The sequence below is a fragment of the Choloepus didactylus genome, chromosome 8 (genome assembly GCF_015220235.1).
Source record: "Choloepus didactylus isolate mChoDid1 chromosome 8, mChoDid1.pri, whole genome shotgun sequence".
NCBI lineage: Eukaryota > Metazoa > Chordata > Mammalia > Pilosa > Megalonychidae > Choloepus > Choloepus didactylus.
In genome coordinates, this window is record NC_051314.1 from 87,416,960 (window position 1) to 87,429,938 (window position 12,979).

The window sequence follows — 12,979 nt, forward strand, 5'->3', positions numbered from 1 at the left end:
ACACAGACGAGGAACTGAGGCAAAAAGCTGGTAGGAAACGTGCCCATATTCACAGAGTTAGCAAGTAGTGGAGTCAGAATTTGAGCCTGGCAGTTTGGCATGTAACTTATCACATCCTTTCCATGGATATAGGTACCACAGAAACATTCCTTGTCCAGAGACATATAACATAGGATTCTTAACATTTTGTCAGTCTCAAATGAATTTAATTTAAAAATGTTAATTAATTTCACAAATTCTGGAATTGATGAGTTATTGAGAAGGTAAAGAGAATAAGGTCCAATGATTCACTTAGGCGCTAAGCATGGAAAAGTAATTTACCTGACAAACATTGGGGGACTTTGGACTTTGGGCAACCCTTAGACTAGGGAGTAGTGAAAATAAGTCGGCATGGAAAAATAGCATTAACAAATACAACTATTTTCTTTAATATATCTTAGCTTTAACCCCTACTCCTAGTTGTTTAAGCACCCACATTTGTTTGATAAATTTTAAACATGAAAGGAATTAGTCATGGCCAAAAATTAACTTTCTATTGCACATGTAATTGGACCCCAGAAAAGTACCAAAAATCAACTATCCACCCCTTTCCTGACTGTTATGCTGCAACTGGTGTAAACTGCCTGTATTATACTCTTAGAGCATGGAAACTAATGTTGAGTTTGAAGTCAGAATGCATGAAATCCCCACTCCTATTGCCCATCATTAGTCACTGATGCTGAAGATTTTTCCCAGGTAGCTGCTCAGAGTAAATGAATACACAGATCACACCGCACAGAAAATGTGGGAGTCTGCATTGATTTGGGGGCTTATTCTCTAGCACATAGAAAGTCTATCAGAATTCTCAGTGTGAAAACCTGCATCCCAGAGTGCCAGAAAGAGAGATCATCTGAGGAAAGGGAAGGAAGTGCTCAGGAAAGAAAGAGGGGAGGAAACTTCAGTGAATCATAAAGGACATTACTGAATTCAGGGTTCTTCGAGCTCTGAAGAATTCCTGCTGCTCTGTTTTTTTCCCAGGGCCAGGCACGTCTATGGTCATAAGGACCAATTGTTTTACAGCCCAATTACAGGGATTTCAGATGATTTTTTCTCTGTCTTGAGAAATCACAGCAAAGGCATCGCCATGCATTTCTCCAAAGCTTCAGGCTTCAGGGCTCACATCCTGTTTTCTCTTCCACTAGCTGCTAGTCCTCTAATTCCTTAAGAAAAAAACAAAAAACAAAACAGGAAAGAAGAAACATGGGAGGAACATCTATGTGTCTATGTGCATCTATGCAATAGTTATACCTATAGGCTTAAACAACACAGGGGCATCACCAGATTTAGTTCATTCTCTTTTTCTAAATACTGTCCTAGGAGAATCTGTGAAGTGAGTGATTCACACATATAAGCCTTCAGAAGGGCAGGTATATGATTAGGCAGTCAGTAATTGGATGGTTTAGCCTGTCAGCCCAGGAGACAGAGGAACTGATATCTTTTAATCTCTGGAGTCACCACCTAAAACCCTAGTCTGGACTCATTAAGACAAGAAGCAGAAATTTGTATTGGTCTCAGGGGATTCCATTGGGAATAGTCTTTTGAAAGTACTAGGTTGAAGCTATGAACTTGGATGGAAACTATTGGGCTTTGAGGAAGGCATGTGAGTGACAGCATACTTCTGTCTGTAACCTCATTTGGGAAAGCACAGGAAGGCTGTGCATTGATCTTAACTGTCCTGCAGTTTATTTCCTCTCCCAAAGCAACAGATTTTAAAAACATCTTTCTGAAGAATAATTTAGTTCTCATTGTATCAGTGATTAGGTAAGATTTTAGAGAAACTCTTGATCACAGGTGTCGAAAGCCATGAGGATATAAAGCTATACAACTGAGTGATAAATAGTAACAAATGACATAGTTTGATCTTGAAGATGGAGAATTGAAAAATACCCCTGGATTATGGAAGTGGGGTCTAATTTTTGTCAATAAGGAATGGTTGGTTCATTAGCCAGATTGAAGAAGATTTAGATGTGGACTAATGCTTAGTATGTTTTCAAAGTTTTCAAGGAGAATGTGAACAGAACAACAAAATCCATAGTCAATATTTATTAATTACTTACCAAATGTCAGGTCTTGATCTATTGCTTTCGTTGTCTTAACTTATTCAACACAACAATTCTCAGAGTTAGAAGCTTTTATGATCCCCATTTTACAAATCAGAAAACTGAGGCAGTGGCCCAAGTTCACACAATAATGTAGTGGTACAGACAGGATTCAAATTCAGTTCATGAGATACAGAAATCTCCTATTCTAGACCCTAAATGAACATACTAGAGATTTTGTATTTTTCTGATATAACTAACAATGCCATCAAGTCTGGTCACCAAAAACATTAGTGGTAAAAGGAGAAGCGAGAAGAGTAGGACCCAGAGAAATGTCTAGGGAAAATACTGAGGTAGCTGAAGTTTGATTTCCATACACACAGACTTTAATCATTGTGACCCTTCTCCCCATCTTAGGTGTTGCTGGGGTCCCCCAAGGTCTTAATACTTGTCTGAGTTTCTTGCATTCCCCTTATGAGTTTCAGAGACCTTCTGTTCCTTCCAGCACTAGACATATCTCTCATTCTATCTTCATTAGTGTACCTATCCAGTCATTTAGGCAGTTAGCTAACATTATCTTTGTGACTACATTGAACAGATAAATGGGAGACATTTCTCCTTGAGCATCCCTTAGTTCATTAGCATCTAATGAACATATGGAATATATGTGTTCATTAGATGTGACTGAGTTAATACTTTATAATGAAATTAATTTTCTTTGCTTCTTATGATTGATTGGATTTTAAATGTAGGAGCATTATTTAAAGAGTAAGGAATTTTCAGTAGTTTATATTTCAGCCATAAACCATAGGATAGAAGATGATTATTTCTGTGACTATTTTTAGTGACCAAAAAAATAATGCAATCTCTTTCTCCACTTCTCTTCACAATGATGTCTGACATCGACATATACAGGATATCTAAATACAATCTGTTTGAGAAAGTCTCAAATACAGCTACCCAGGCAAAGTAGTGAAGTGCAGACCTTACTAAGAGGATCAACTTGTGCTCATCTTCATTTACCTTTATTCTTCTACAGGAAAGCAAACTTCCCTTCTCTTCCCCTTTTTCTGAACTTCAAAATAGGCATTCAAATTCAGTGTGAAGTGAAGCCACTATGTACCCCCTTGGAAGGTAAGTAAATAGAATTTGAAATTTAGGTTTCCCATTTGTTGCAAGGTTGAAATGAGTCCCTGTCTTCACTTGGCCAGGATCAGAGTGTCCATGATGAGGATCAGGATGAGCAGATCACGGAATCCCACAAAATGGGTTTCTACTTCCCTTGCTGATGACTTGTGTGCTTTAGCATGGGATAGTGACTGAAATATTGGATCTTAATGCTTAGCTTTTCCAAAGAGCCTTTGGAAATACTGAAATTTTCTCAGGCTTATTACCATGATCAAAAATAAGTCATATTCAGGTCTTTATACAGAGTATATATTGAAAAACTGGAGCAAGTATCTGTACAAAATCAGACAGTAAATTCCAAAGGCTGAGAAATTTTCAGTTAAAGTCAATCGATTAAATTCAATATGTTATTTTACTACTGAAAACAAAACAGAGATATTGTTATATAAACAGATTTTAAAATCTCAAGACAAGAAAATTAGACTTCTCCATCTGCTCATTCATCCAAAAGCAGAATCTGAACTGATTTTTGGCCACTACTCTGTGCTGAATGGAACTCAGAAGACCAAACTGAAAGGTAACTTGAATTTGGATCTGCTAGGGTTTGTAGTATAGAAACTTGCCTAGATACTAAGGAGAAACTTGGGAAAGCCAGGAAGAGCAGGAACTGAGTTATAGGCTAGATCAGTAGGAATCAAAATTGTTATGGTGAGTCCTGTGCACAGAAACAGTGTAAGAGTCTCTGTTGTCGGGTGTAAATTGGAAGATCCAGGCATGATTCTGAATTCAGTGGGCAGGTCAAGATTACTGTAAGAAGTTACCAAGACAGGCAAGAGGACAAAAGAAGGAATAGAGACTGAATAAATAAAGATGGCTCAGATTTCAAGTTGAGTATGAAAAGGAGTAAATTGTAAGGGGATTCAGCCCTGGATGTAGGACAGTCCAATGTGGAAAACAGAACAAATAAATGTATGAACAGAACATTTCATAAATGTTTACACAAATTTTAAATTTTATGCACATTTGTTTGCCCAATCTATTATAGAGAGCAAAAATATAAATATCTGAATAATTAGATAAATGAAAGAATGGCTAAAGAATGAATGAATGAATGGTTGGAGACATACATGGATAGATAACTGAATTAATAGACAGGAAGGATAATGGAAGTGGGTAAAGAAAGATTAGCAGTCAAATTAAATTGATGAAATAATAGATCAGTTATCAAATGGAGAGATGCGTAAGTGCTACGGTTATAGCCAACCCTCCAGATGTGGCCAGAAATGAATTACTAAGTGTAAGCTTCTTCTTGTTGTAAAGAAATCTTCAGGTGCTAGCTAGTATAGGAGAAGATAAGTCTTTTTCCAGACTTACACAGTTGGCTGAAAATGAGTTTCACAGCTACTACAAAACTAGCCCTCGTCTGTACATTTCTTTCCGTTCTCTTCCCCTTCCCAGTTTTCATCATGCTTTGTTAATTTCTGAAGCTGAATTTTCCAGTTGGCAACAATAATCAAGAAGAGGATTTTATGGTCAGTCCCATTGTGTCATCTTATTGTTCTTTCTTCTTCAACCAATACTGATTAGAACCCATCATGTTCCTGTCATTCTGCTGTGTCTTCAGAAATGTAACCCGAACCCTACACTCCAGAAACAGGCAATTTGATTAGAGAAAATAAAATTGCCTTTCAGATTTCATACTAAATGCTAGAGCAATTTAAATCTCCAAGTGGAGGCACAAAAGAGTTCAGGGGGTGAGGACTCACATGGAACACAGAGTGGAGAGAAGCAGACATGCTTAGAAAATGCATGTCAGCCAATGAGGGTGCAATGAAAAATAGAAAGAATGTAACTACATAGACCTGGGATGGTTTAAATCTTACACATCCATTTATTCTCTCAACAGATGAAAGTTACTGCAACAACGTCACCTTCATTTCCTCATTCTAAAGTTTGGCAAAATGCAGCCTTAATAGTTTTGCTGTGATCATTAAGTAGAGGAAAAGTGAAATGATTAATGATAACTTGTAATAAATTGGCACCAAAGTAATGAGGGGTGTCAGTCTTTTCCATTATCTGTGAGTATAGAGAAGGAAGCTGTTATGATATTATGATAGCACAATGGAGGAGGCAGAAAATAGGGTGAGTGCTGAAAAGTAAATGACATCAGAGAGTATTGGATGGCAGAAAATCTCAGCAGAGCATTAGCTGAAGTAAAAGCAAAGTGACAGGAAAGTCATGAGGGCACAAGGACAAGACTGGCCTGACCACTTAATTGGTGCATCAAAACCACTTCATTCTCCAGCCTGAAGGCACATTTAAACCACCTGGGAAACCATTTAAACCATCTACCACTAGGACCCACACAAGACCATGCAAATCAGAAACACTGCGGGAGAAGGAGTTACTATAAAAGATGGTTAGTTAATTCTTAAATGCCACAAGAGAAGTTCATCTTTATTCAGTAGGAGTTGTGGAAACAGCACATGGATTAATAAAACTGCTTTAGGCTCATATATACTGGATACAAATCTTGGATGTTCAAACTGGAATACAGAAGAAGTATTATCAATTTAAGGCTCAGTTTTTTTATAAAGTTAAAAATATATTTATCAATCTCCTTTCTTATTCCCACTCCTCATGCATATATTAACTGTCCATTGCATTGAATAATTGAATATATCACATAAACAATAAAAGTATAACAAATACAGCATGTTGTAGTTAACTAGTATGGAACCATGGCAGGTTTTCCCAAGAGGAGCATAAAACTATGATTGAGGAAAGCAAACGATTAAAACTGGTTCTCAAGGAAGTGTGCCACATGCAAAGTCGACCAGAGGTGTTGCAAGATAAAAGCAGGGGCCAGTTCAAGGAAATGGAACCAGTTAGTCATGACTAGCCAGAAAAAGTGTGTCATTTGTACTGGAGGAGCCCCAAGGGGAAGATAAAAAATGGGTTGATTCAGGGTTGGGTGTTGTGCAGTCAGCCATCAGGTCAGGGAAGGATCCAGGGAGGGAAGGAATACAAAAGAAACCCAGGAGAAAAAAATGAGCAGCTGAGGACAGAGCTCTGTTTACATATAATGATAAGGGAACCCTGAGGTGGCAGGAGCGAAGGTGAATTCTTCAGCTCTGACTCTGTGTTTATTCCAGAGGAGCATCTTCCATAATGGCCTTAGGGAATCACAGCACCGTCACCGAGTTCATCTTCCTCCGGCTGTCTGACAACCCCCACACTGAGGCTGTGCTCTTTGTGCTCTTCCTGGGGATTTACCTCCTAACCCTGATGGGGAACCTGATGCTGCTGCTGGTGATCAGGACGGATTCCCACCTCCACACCCCCATGTACTTCTTCCTGAGTCGCCTCTCCTTCCTGGACCTCTGCTACTCCTCAGTCACTGAGCCCAAAATGCTGGAGAACCTTCTTTCTCAGGGGAAATCCATCTCAGTAGAGGGCTGCCTGGCTCAGGTCTTCTTTGTGTTCGCCACGGCTGGGACGGAAGTCTGCCTGCTCGCAGTGATGGCCTATGACCGCTATGCCGCCATCTGCCACCCTCTGCTCTATGGCCAGGTGATGGGAGAGCAGCTGTGTGAGGGTCTGGTGTGGGCCTCGTGGGGACTGGCCTTTCTGGACGCTCTCATCAACACCCTCCTGGCTTGGAATCTGGACTTCTGTGAGGCTCATATTATGTCTCACTTCAGCTGTGAGCTGCCCTCTCTGTTCCCTCTGTCCTGCTCTGATGTCTCCACCAACTTTGCAGTTCTGATCGGCTCTGCCCTTCTGCATGCCTCTGCAACATTGCTCCTGATCTTATTCTCTTACTCCCGCATTGTCTCCACCATTCTGAACATCACCTCCACAACCGGCAGAAGCAAGGCCTTCTCCACCTGCTCCTCACACCTCACTGCAGTGAGCTTGTTCTATGGTTCTGCTTTCCTTCGCTATTACATGCCAACCTCAGGTTCTCCATTTGAATTTGTTTTCTCCCTGCAGTACAGTGTGGTCACTCCTCTAGCGAATCCCCTTGTCTACAGCTTGAAGAACAACGAGGTAAAATCAGCTCTGAATAGAATATTGCAAAAAGGTTTACAACATTTCAGATAGTATAGACCAGACGGAGGATTTTTGTGATACATGGCTGAATTACATCAAGGTAGTTGAAAACAGACATTGAGCAAATATTCTTTGCTCATGGAAGATATGACATAGTGCCTTGTAAGAGCCTCTTTCCTTGGAAATGCTAAGTAAAACCAAAGCTACCTGGTCATAGTTAATGTGTTCAGTTGCATAGCAATGGGTCAGGTAATTAGAACACAGAAAATGCAATTACTGACTTATTCTCCCATTTATTGGTATAAATGCTCATTAGGTTTAGCAGTGAGAACATTGTCTATGATTTAAGTTCTTATTTGGATTTGAAGGTGGTCTGAGATTTAGGGGACAAATTTTCTCAGAAATCAAAAAGTCAGAGCCTCTAACAATAAATAGACATAACTTGAGACTCAGAGGTTTTGAGCTCAGACAGGAGGGTGGGTGGGGAAAAGGTAGAAGGAGGTAAGAGTGGCTGAGAGAGGGAGTCATCCTGTTAGGGTAAAGACCAGACTCTCAGAATCATTCCATAGACTTTGTCTCTGCTGGCGCCTTCATCTGGAAGCCAGAAAAGGGGAGGTCTGCAGGCCCCCACAGGAAACACCACTGTGGGACTGATGAGGAGGTGCTGAGGCCAGGGAAGGAAAATTTCAGCCGATGCTCAGCTGCTGAAGACATACTGCCTAAACTCTGCTAGAACCAGATTAGCTGCTACTTTTTCTTCCCCATCATGCTTTCCAGAGACTGGGTATAATGAGAAGCCAGTTGGCATACGTGCGTTCTCTGCAGGGACCCAGTCCAAGAAGTACAAAACTAAGCAGCTAGAAAAGCTTGTGGTTGGTGGCCAACAGAAAACTAACTGGCCTTAACGATAATCATGGATGTAAGACACTCTTCTGGCAAGAAAAAGAAATTAGTAAAGATAAGACCAGTTATGAAAAAAAAGTATGTAAGGCAGAATGGGAGGAAGAAGAGGGAACTAAGAAAGAAGAAGTCAATGAGGGTCAGAAGAGAGAGAAAGGGTGACGTCCTTGAGATAACTGGACTTGGAGATGCAGGTCTGTGTATGTGCTGGATTCCTCAGTGAATGCAGAGGGGAGATTAAGGGTGAACGTAATTCCTCAATTATTTCCTTGTGCTAAGGCAAAATATTGGGCCCTAAGGGTAGGTAGTCTTTCTTCAAACTCAAAAATTCTCAGAAATTTCCAAGCAGCCTTGACAATCAGGCTCACTTGGTGGCCTCCTCCTTCCCGTTTTGTGCCCCTCACTTTCACGAGTGTTTGCTCTCATCAGGCACTGCCCTCGGCAGATCTCCAAATTCATCTAAATTCTTTTCCTAAAGGAGGTTTGGAATGAAACATCTTTATCTGTTAATCCAGGAAAACATTTATTGAAAATATTTATTACCTAATCTCAGAATTTCATACCCAAAAGGCTGATTTAGGACTTTCCCCCATTTTTCCATTTTACATATCTATTTTCCTCTTTCACCTACTTTGAAAATTTTGAGAGTTTTCAGCCAAAACATTTCTCTTTAATGGCATTATTTAAATAAATGTTTATGAAATATTCAATTATTTATATGTGATTCAACCTAGTTACCCATTTTGAGGATACTGGCCTTATTTTTGCCAATATCTCATCTGCAAGCATTTTTACACTGAGGGTATATGAAGCAATTTAGCGTGTGGTCAAATTTTGTTTCTATTTCCCACCATAATAAGGAAAATATGTAATGAATTTGCTAGCATTTTAATTTCCATTTTGTTTTCTTCTCTACTTTAATTTTTAAAACCATATTGATTTCTGTATAATACTAAGCAATACTCATCTTTACCTAATCTCTAAAAGTTTTTCAACTTAAAATTTTGAAGAAAAAAAAAAGTCCACCTCTCAATGAAAATTATTGCTAATATCTTTCTTCCATTTTTCTTCTCTTGGAAGAAACTGTAATATGCATCATTCTACATAATCACAATCATAGTTAAATATATCCACATTTTAAAACATAATTTTTAAGTTTTCTTATATTTCATTAACAACATAGGCCATTCCATTTTTAATAACTCACCTAGTATTAAATGTTTTTCCGAAGACCTATGTTATTCACCAAGCAAGTGCTCAAAACATTTAAGGTCAGAAGTTCTGTCTTCCTTCATTCCCTCCTGTCTTTGTTTGTCCCTTACTTCCTTCAATTGCCTTATTTGCTTTTATCTCCCCCCTTAGGACCTCATGTCACAGAATTAAATTAGTCAAAATTTCATTTATCATTGGTCTATATATGTGTATCTTTTATTTTATTTCACCTTTTTTTAATAATGTTTGCTTGTTTTTAATAATTTTATAAACTCTCCATGATACCACCACTTGGCCTAAAAACTAAAATACTGCTCGTAAGATATATCCATCTTGGACTTCTCCCCATCCCAAACAATATTGTTGGCAAATATTTCACTTGTTTTATTAACAATACATTAAAACTAATTATATGTTAGCAATAGTTATATTTTATCTAAATTTAGCCGTTTTATCCTTTAACCATTACTTCTTATAACTAAACATTCTTTTGGGATTATTTTCCTTCTTCCTCAATGCATTCTTTAAAAATTCTTTCAGAGCATGTAACTAGATTGTAAAAATTTTCCAATTTTGTTTATGTGAATATTTTTATTTGTCTCATTCATGAAAGATATTCTTGATGTATACATAATTTTACATGGATGGTTTTTTTTTTAATTTGAGATATGATTTCTTGGTGTTCTGCCTTCTGTTGTGACTGTGCTGACCCCTCTACTGTCATTCCAACAATCATTTAGGGGCTATCTCTTCTCTCCTGTTGCTTTAAAAATCGTATCTTAGTCCCTGATGGTAAGCACCTTCTGAAGTTCTTCAGTTAATCCTTTGCTTCTCACCTTGATTATAAAAAATAAACATTAGAATCTCACAATTATAAATAATATATTTAAACATTTTAGACTTTTCTGTAATTTGTAAATCTTCTAGACAGAAATTAATATGTCAAAGTGCATGAAAACTCTTAAGACATCTTAGCCAAGGTTTTCCAACAGGGGTGATAGCAAATTACACTGTAATAGCAATCTATGATATTACCTTGTGCCCTTCATGCCCATTAAGTTTTCTTTCACTTGTGTTTAAAAATCGCAATATTATACAGTGAGAAAATACATATCTGTGGAATTAATTTGCATTCCTTTACTTGTGAAGCAGAGTAGTTTCTTATATTTTTACTAATCATAATTTGTACTTATTATGATGTCTTAATTGAATTATTTGTGTAAGTAGTTTGACTCATTCTTCATCCTTTTAGAAAATAAGCATTTAATGATTTTCTTACAAATTTGATAGAGTTCTTTATATAAGAAGACATTAACCATTACATGCATATTGGTTGTGAATATTGTAATGTATAATACATCAATTTTCTCTTAATTTTTTTATATTTATATTCTTTAAAAATTTTTAATTGTGTAAACAGTGATTTACAATATATTCTAAAAACTAACTTCCACTGTTTGTGATTCCATTAATTCTGCATGGGCAGCCAGATCTCGTGAGTGCTTAGACATGAGGAAGCTCTGTAGCCACAGATGCTTTAATTTCTCATGTCACCTTTATTCCTTGATCAGGAATATCCATCTCTCAGATGCTTTTCCATAATGTCCCCTCACATTGAATGGTGACAGTGTCTTGTCACCATTTTGCTATTGAATGGAAGGTAACTTCCTACATGTTCTAAACTAGGAATCTGACTTGGAGCTCAGATCTGTTGTGCCTTGACTATTCCCCTTGTTTCTTAACTGTCAAATACTAACCAAGCAGTGAATATTTATTCCGGAGGTTCTGGATATTGTTGTGTTGAGACATTGCTCCAGCCTCCTGCAGTAACTCTCTTTCACCCATGTGGATAGAAATTCCTTGTCAAGTTACTTCTTAATTTGCCCATGTGGTGGTAAAGATTCATTGTCCATCCTTCATGAAATGTTATTGTCCTCTATTTGTCCTCTCAAAGCTTCCTGTCCTATGAGTGAAGAAAATTTACTTTCACTCCAACTGTAGGTCTCTACAACCATCCATGGGGTTATGCATGAATTCTGTGGTTTTGTGGTTCTAGAAAACCAAGAAAAGCCTGGATGCTGATTTCCTGTTTTCCCTCATCATTGCTGTTGTTCCTTCTGCTGCTTGATGCTGCCTGGGTCTCTATCCTAGAAAAGACACTCTGCTCAAAGAAGACACATGGATGATCTTAATAATGGACCATCGCACTGACCACAGACTTGCCCCCGATCCTCCTCCAGAAATAAGTGCATTATGCACACACTCTGCTGGCATCACCAGGAAACTTCCTTTATGAGTCAGGATGCACACAATGTACACTTGGGTCAGGCCTCCACCTCCTGCATTGTCTTCAAAAACGGTGTTCACCTTCTAAGCCTCAAGTAGTCTCCCCATATTCCCTGGTGCTTCCATGGCCTGCACCCACCAAATTGACTCCATTTCCCCATTCTTGATCATACTGGACCTTAAAAAAGATACTCCTTCCCACTGCAACCTGAAGCCCCAAGGTTAGTTGGGGTGAATACGGGGGATATGAGTATAAAGAGATGTAATGTTTTTAGAAACAGGTGGTTTCTCTTTTTCCTGGGATCGAGTGAGCTAAAGAGAAAATAGGTTTTTAATTCACAGATCTTCTTATTTATGTATTTTATTATTATGCTGTTCTTTGTCATTATAATAAAGAAATTAGGAGACTATGATTAGCTGAACTGTTAATATGTGCCAATAATGATGCTAGTCAATTTATACAATTTATACCTATATGACAGATATGCTTCCAGAATTTTGATAAGTAACTCAATGGTATGATAATTTGTCAATTATTTAATGGTATTTAACATTATTGTTTCTTCAATTATAAACAAAATGCACTTTTATGTCTAAAAATATGAAGAATACACAATAAGACAGTCAAGATTACCTATAATTTTAATATTTTGTCTGTCACCTTTTCTTTTGTAATCCAAGGAAGGAAAATTAAAATATTGTTTTTCCTGGATAAATAAAGAAATATTTATAGATATCTGTGTGTACATTGGTTGGTATACTTCCTTGCTCTGTCAGCTGAGGGAGCCTAGAAGTAATAACATCCCAGGAGCAATGAGCACATAAGCACCAAGATCTGGTTTCTAATACCATCTTCCAGTGAAAGGAACCCAGGATGCTTGGACAAATGACTGATTCTAGGGCTGGAGCAGGGAACATATGAGATAAGCCTGAAGCATTCTGAACTGCCAGAAAGTAAAGAAGTGTTTGAGAAACCCACAAATGAGCACAGAAACCAAATTAAAGAGCTCTCCCTGCCCAACACTGGGACAGTTTGAGCAACTAAATAAATTAAGTAGTATTATATTATAAAAAAAAGTATAAAATAATTACTAGTGTGTTCATAGTGACAAAATAAATGATTGAATATTAGATAAATGGTGGAGAATAGACAAATCTCTGTACAGAAGTATTCCAAATGATTGATGTAGATACTGCACCTTCATGGAGGTGGAATACAGCTCCCCACTCTTTAAATGTGGACCGCACATAGTAATTTCCTTCCGAAAGTATAATATGAAAAGGGAGAAAAGGAGTTACTTTACAGTGATGAAACCTGA

At 37.8% G+C, this 12,979-nt stretch overlaps 1 protein-coding gene across 1 annotated transcript; it reads left to right on the top strand.

Moving 5' to 3' along the window:
• The first annotated feature begins 6,377 nt into the window (after window positions 1-6,377).
• LOC119543129 (olfactory receptor 8S1-like) lies at window positions 6,378-7,313 on the top strand. The gene has a single exon (XM_037847816.1). It carries the CDS (start codon window positions 6,378-6,380, stop codon window positions 7,311-7,313), a length of 936 nt encoding a protein of 311 aa, XP_037703744.1.
• The last annotated feature ends 5,666 nt before the right edge of the window (window positions 7,314-12,979 follow it).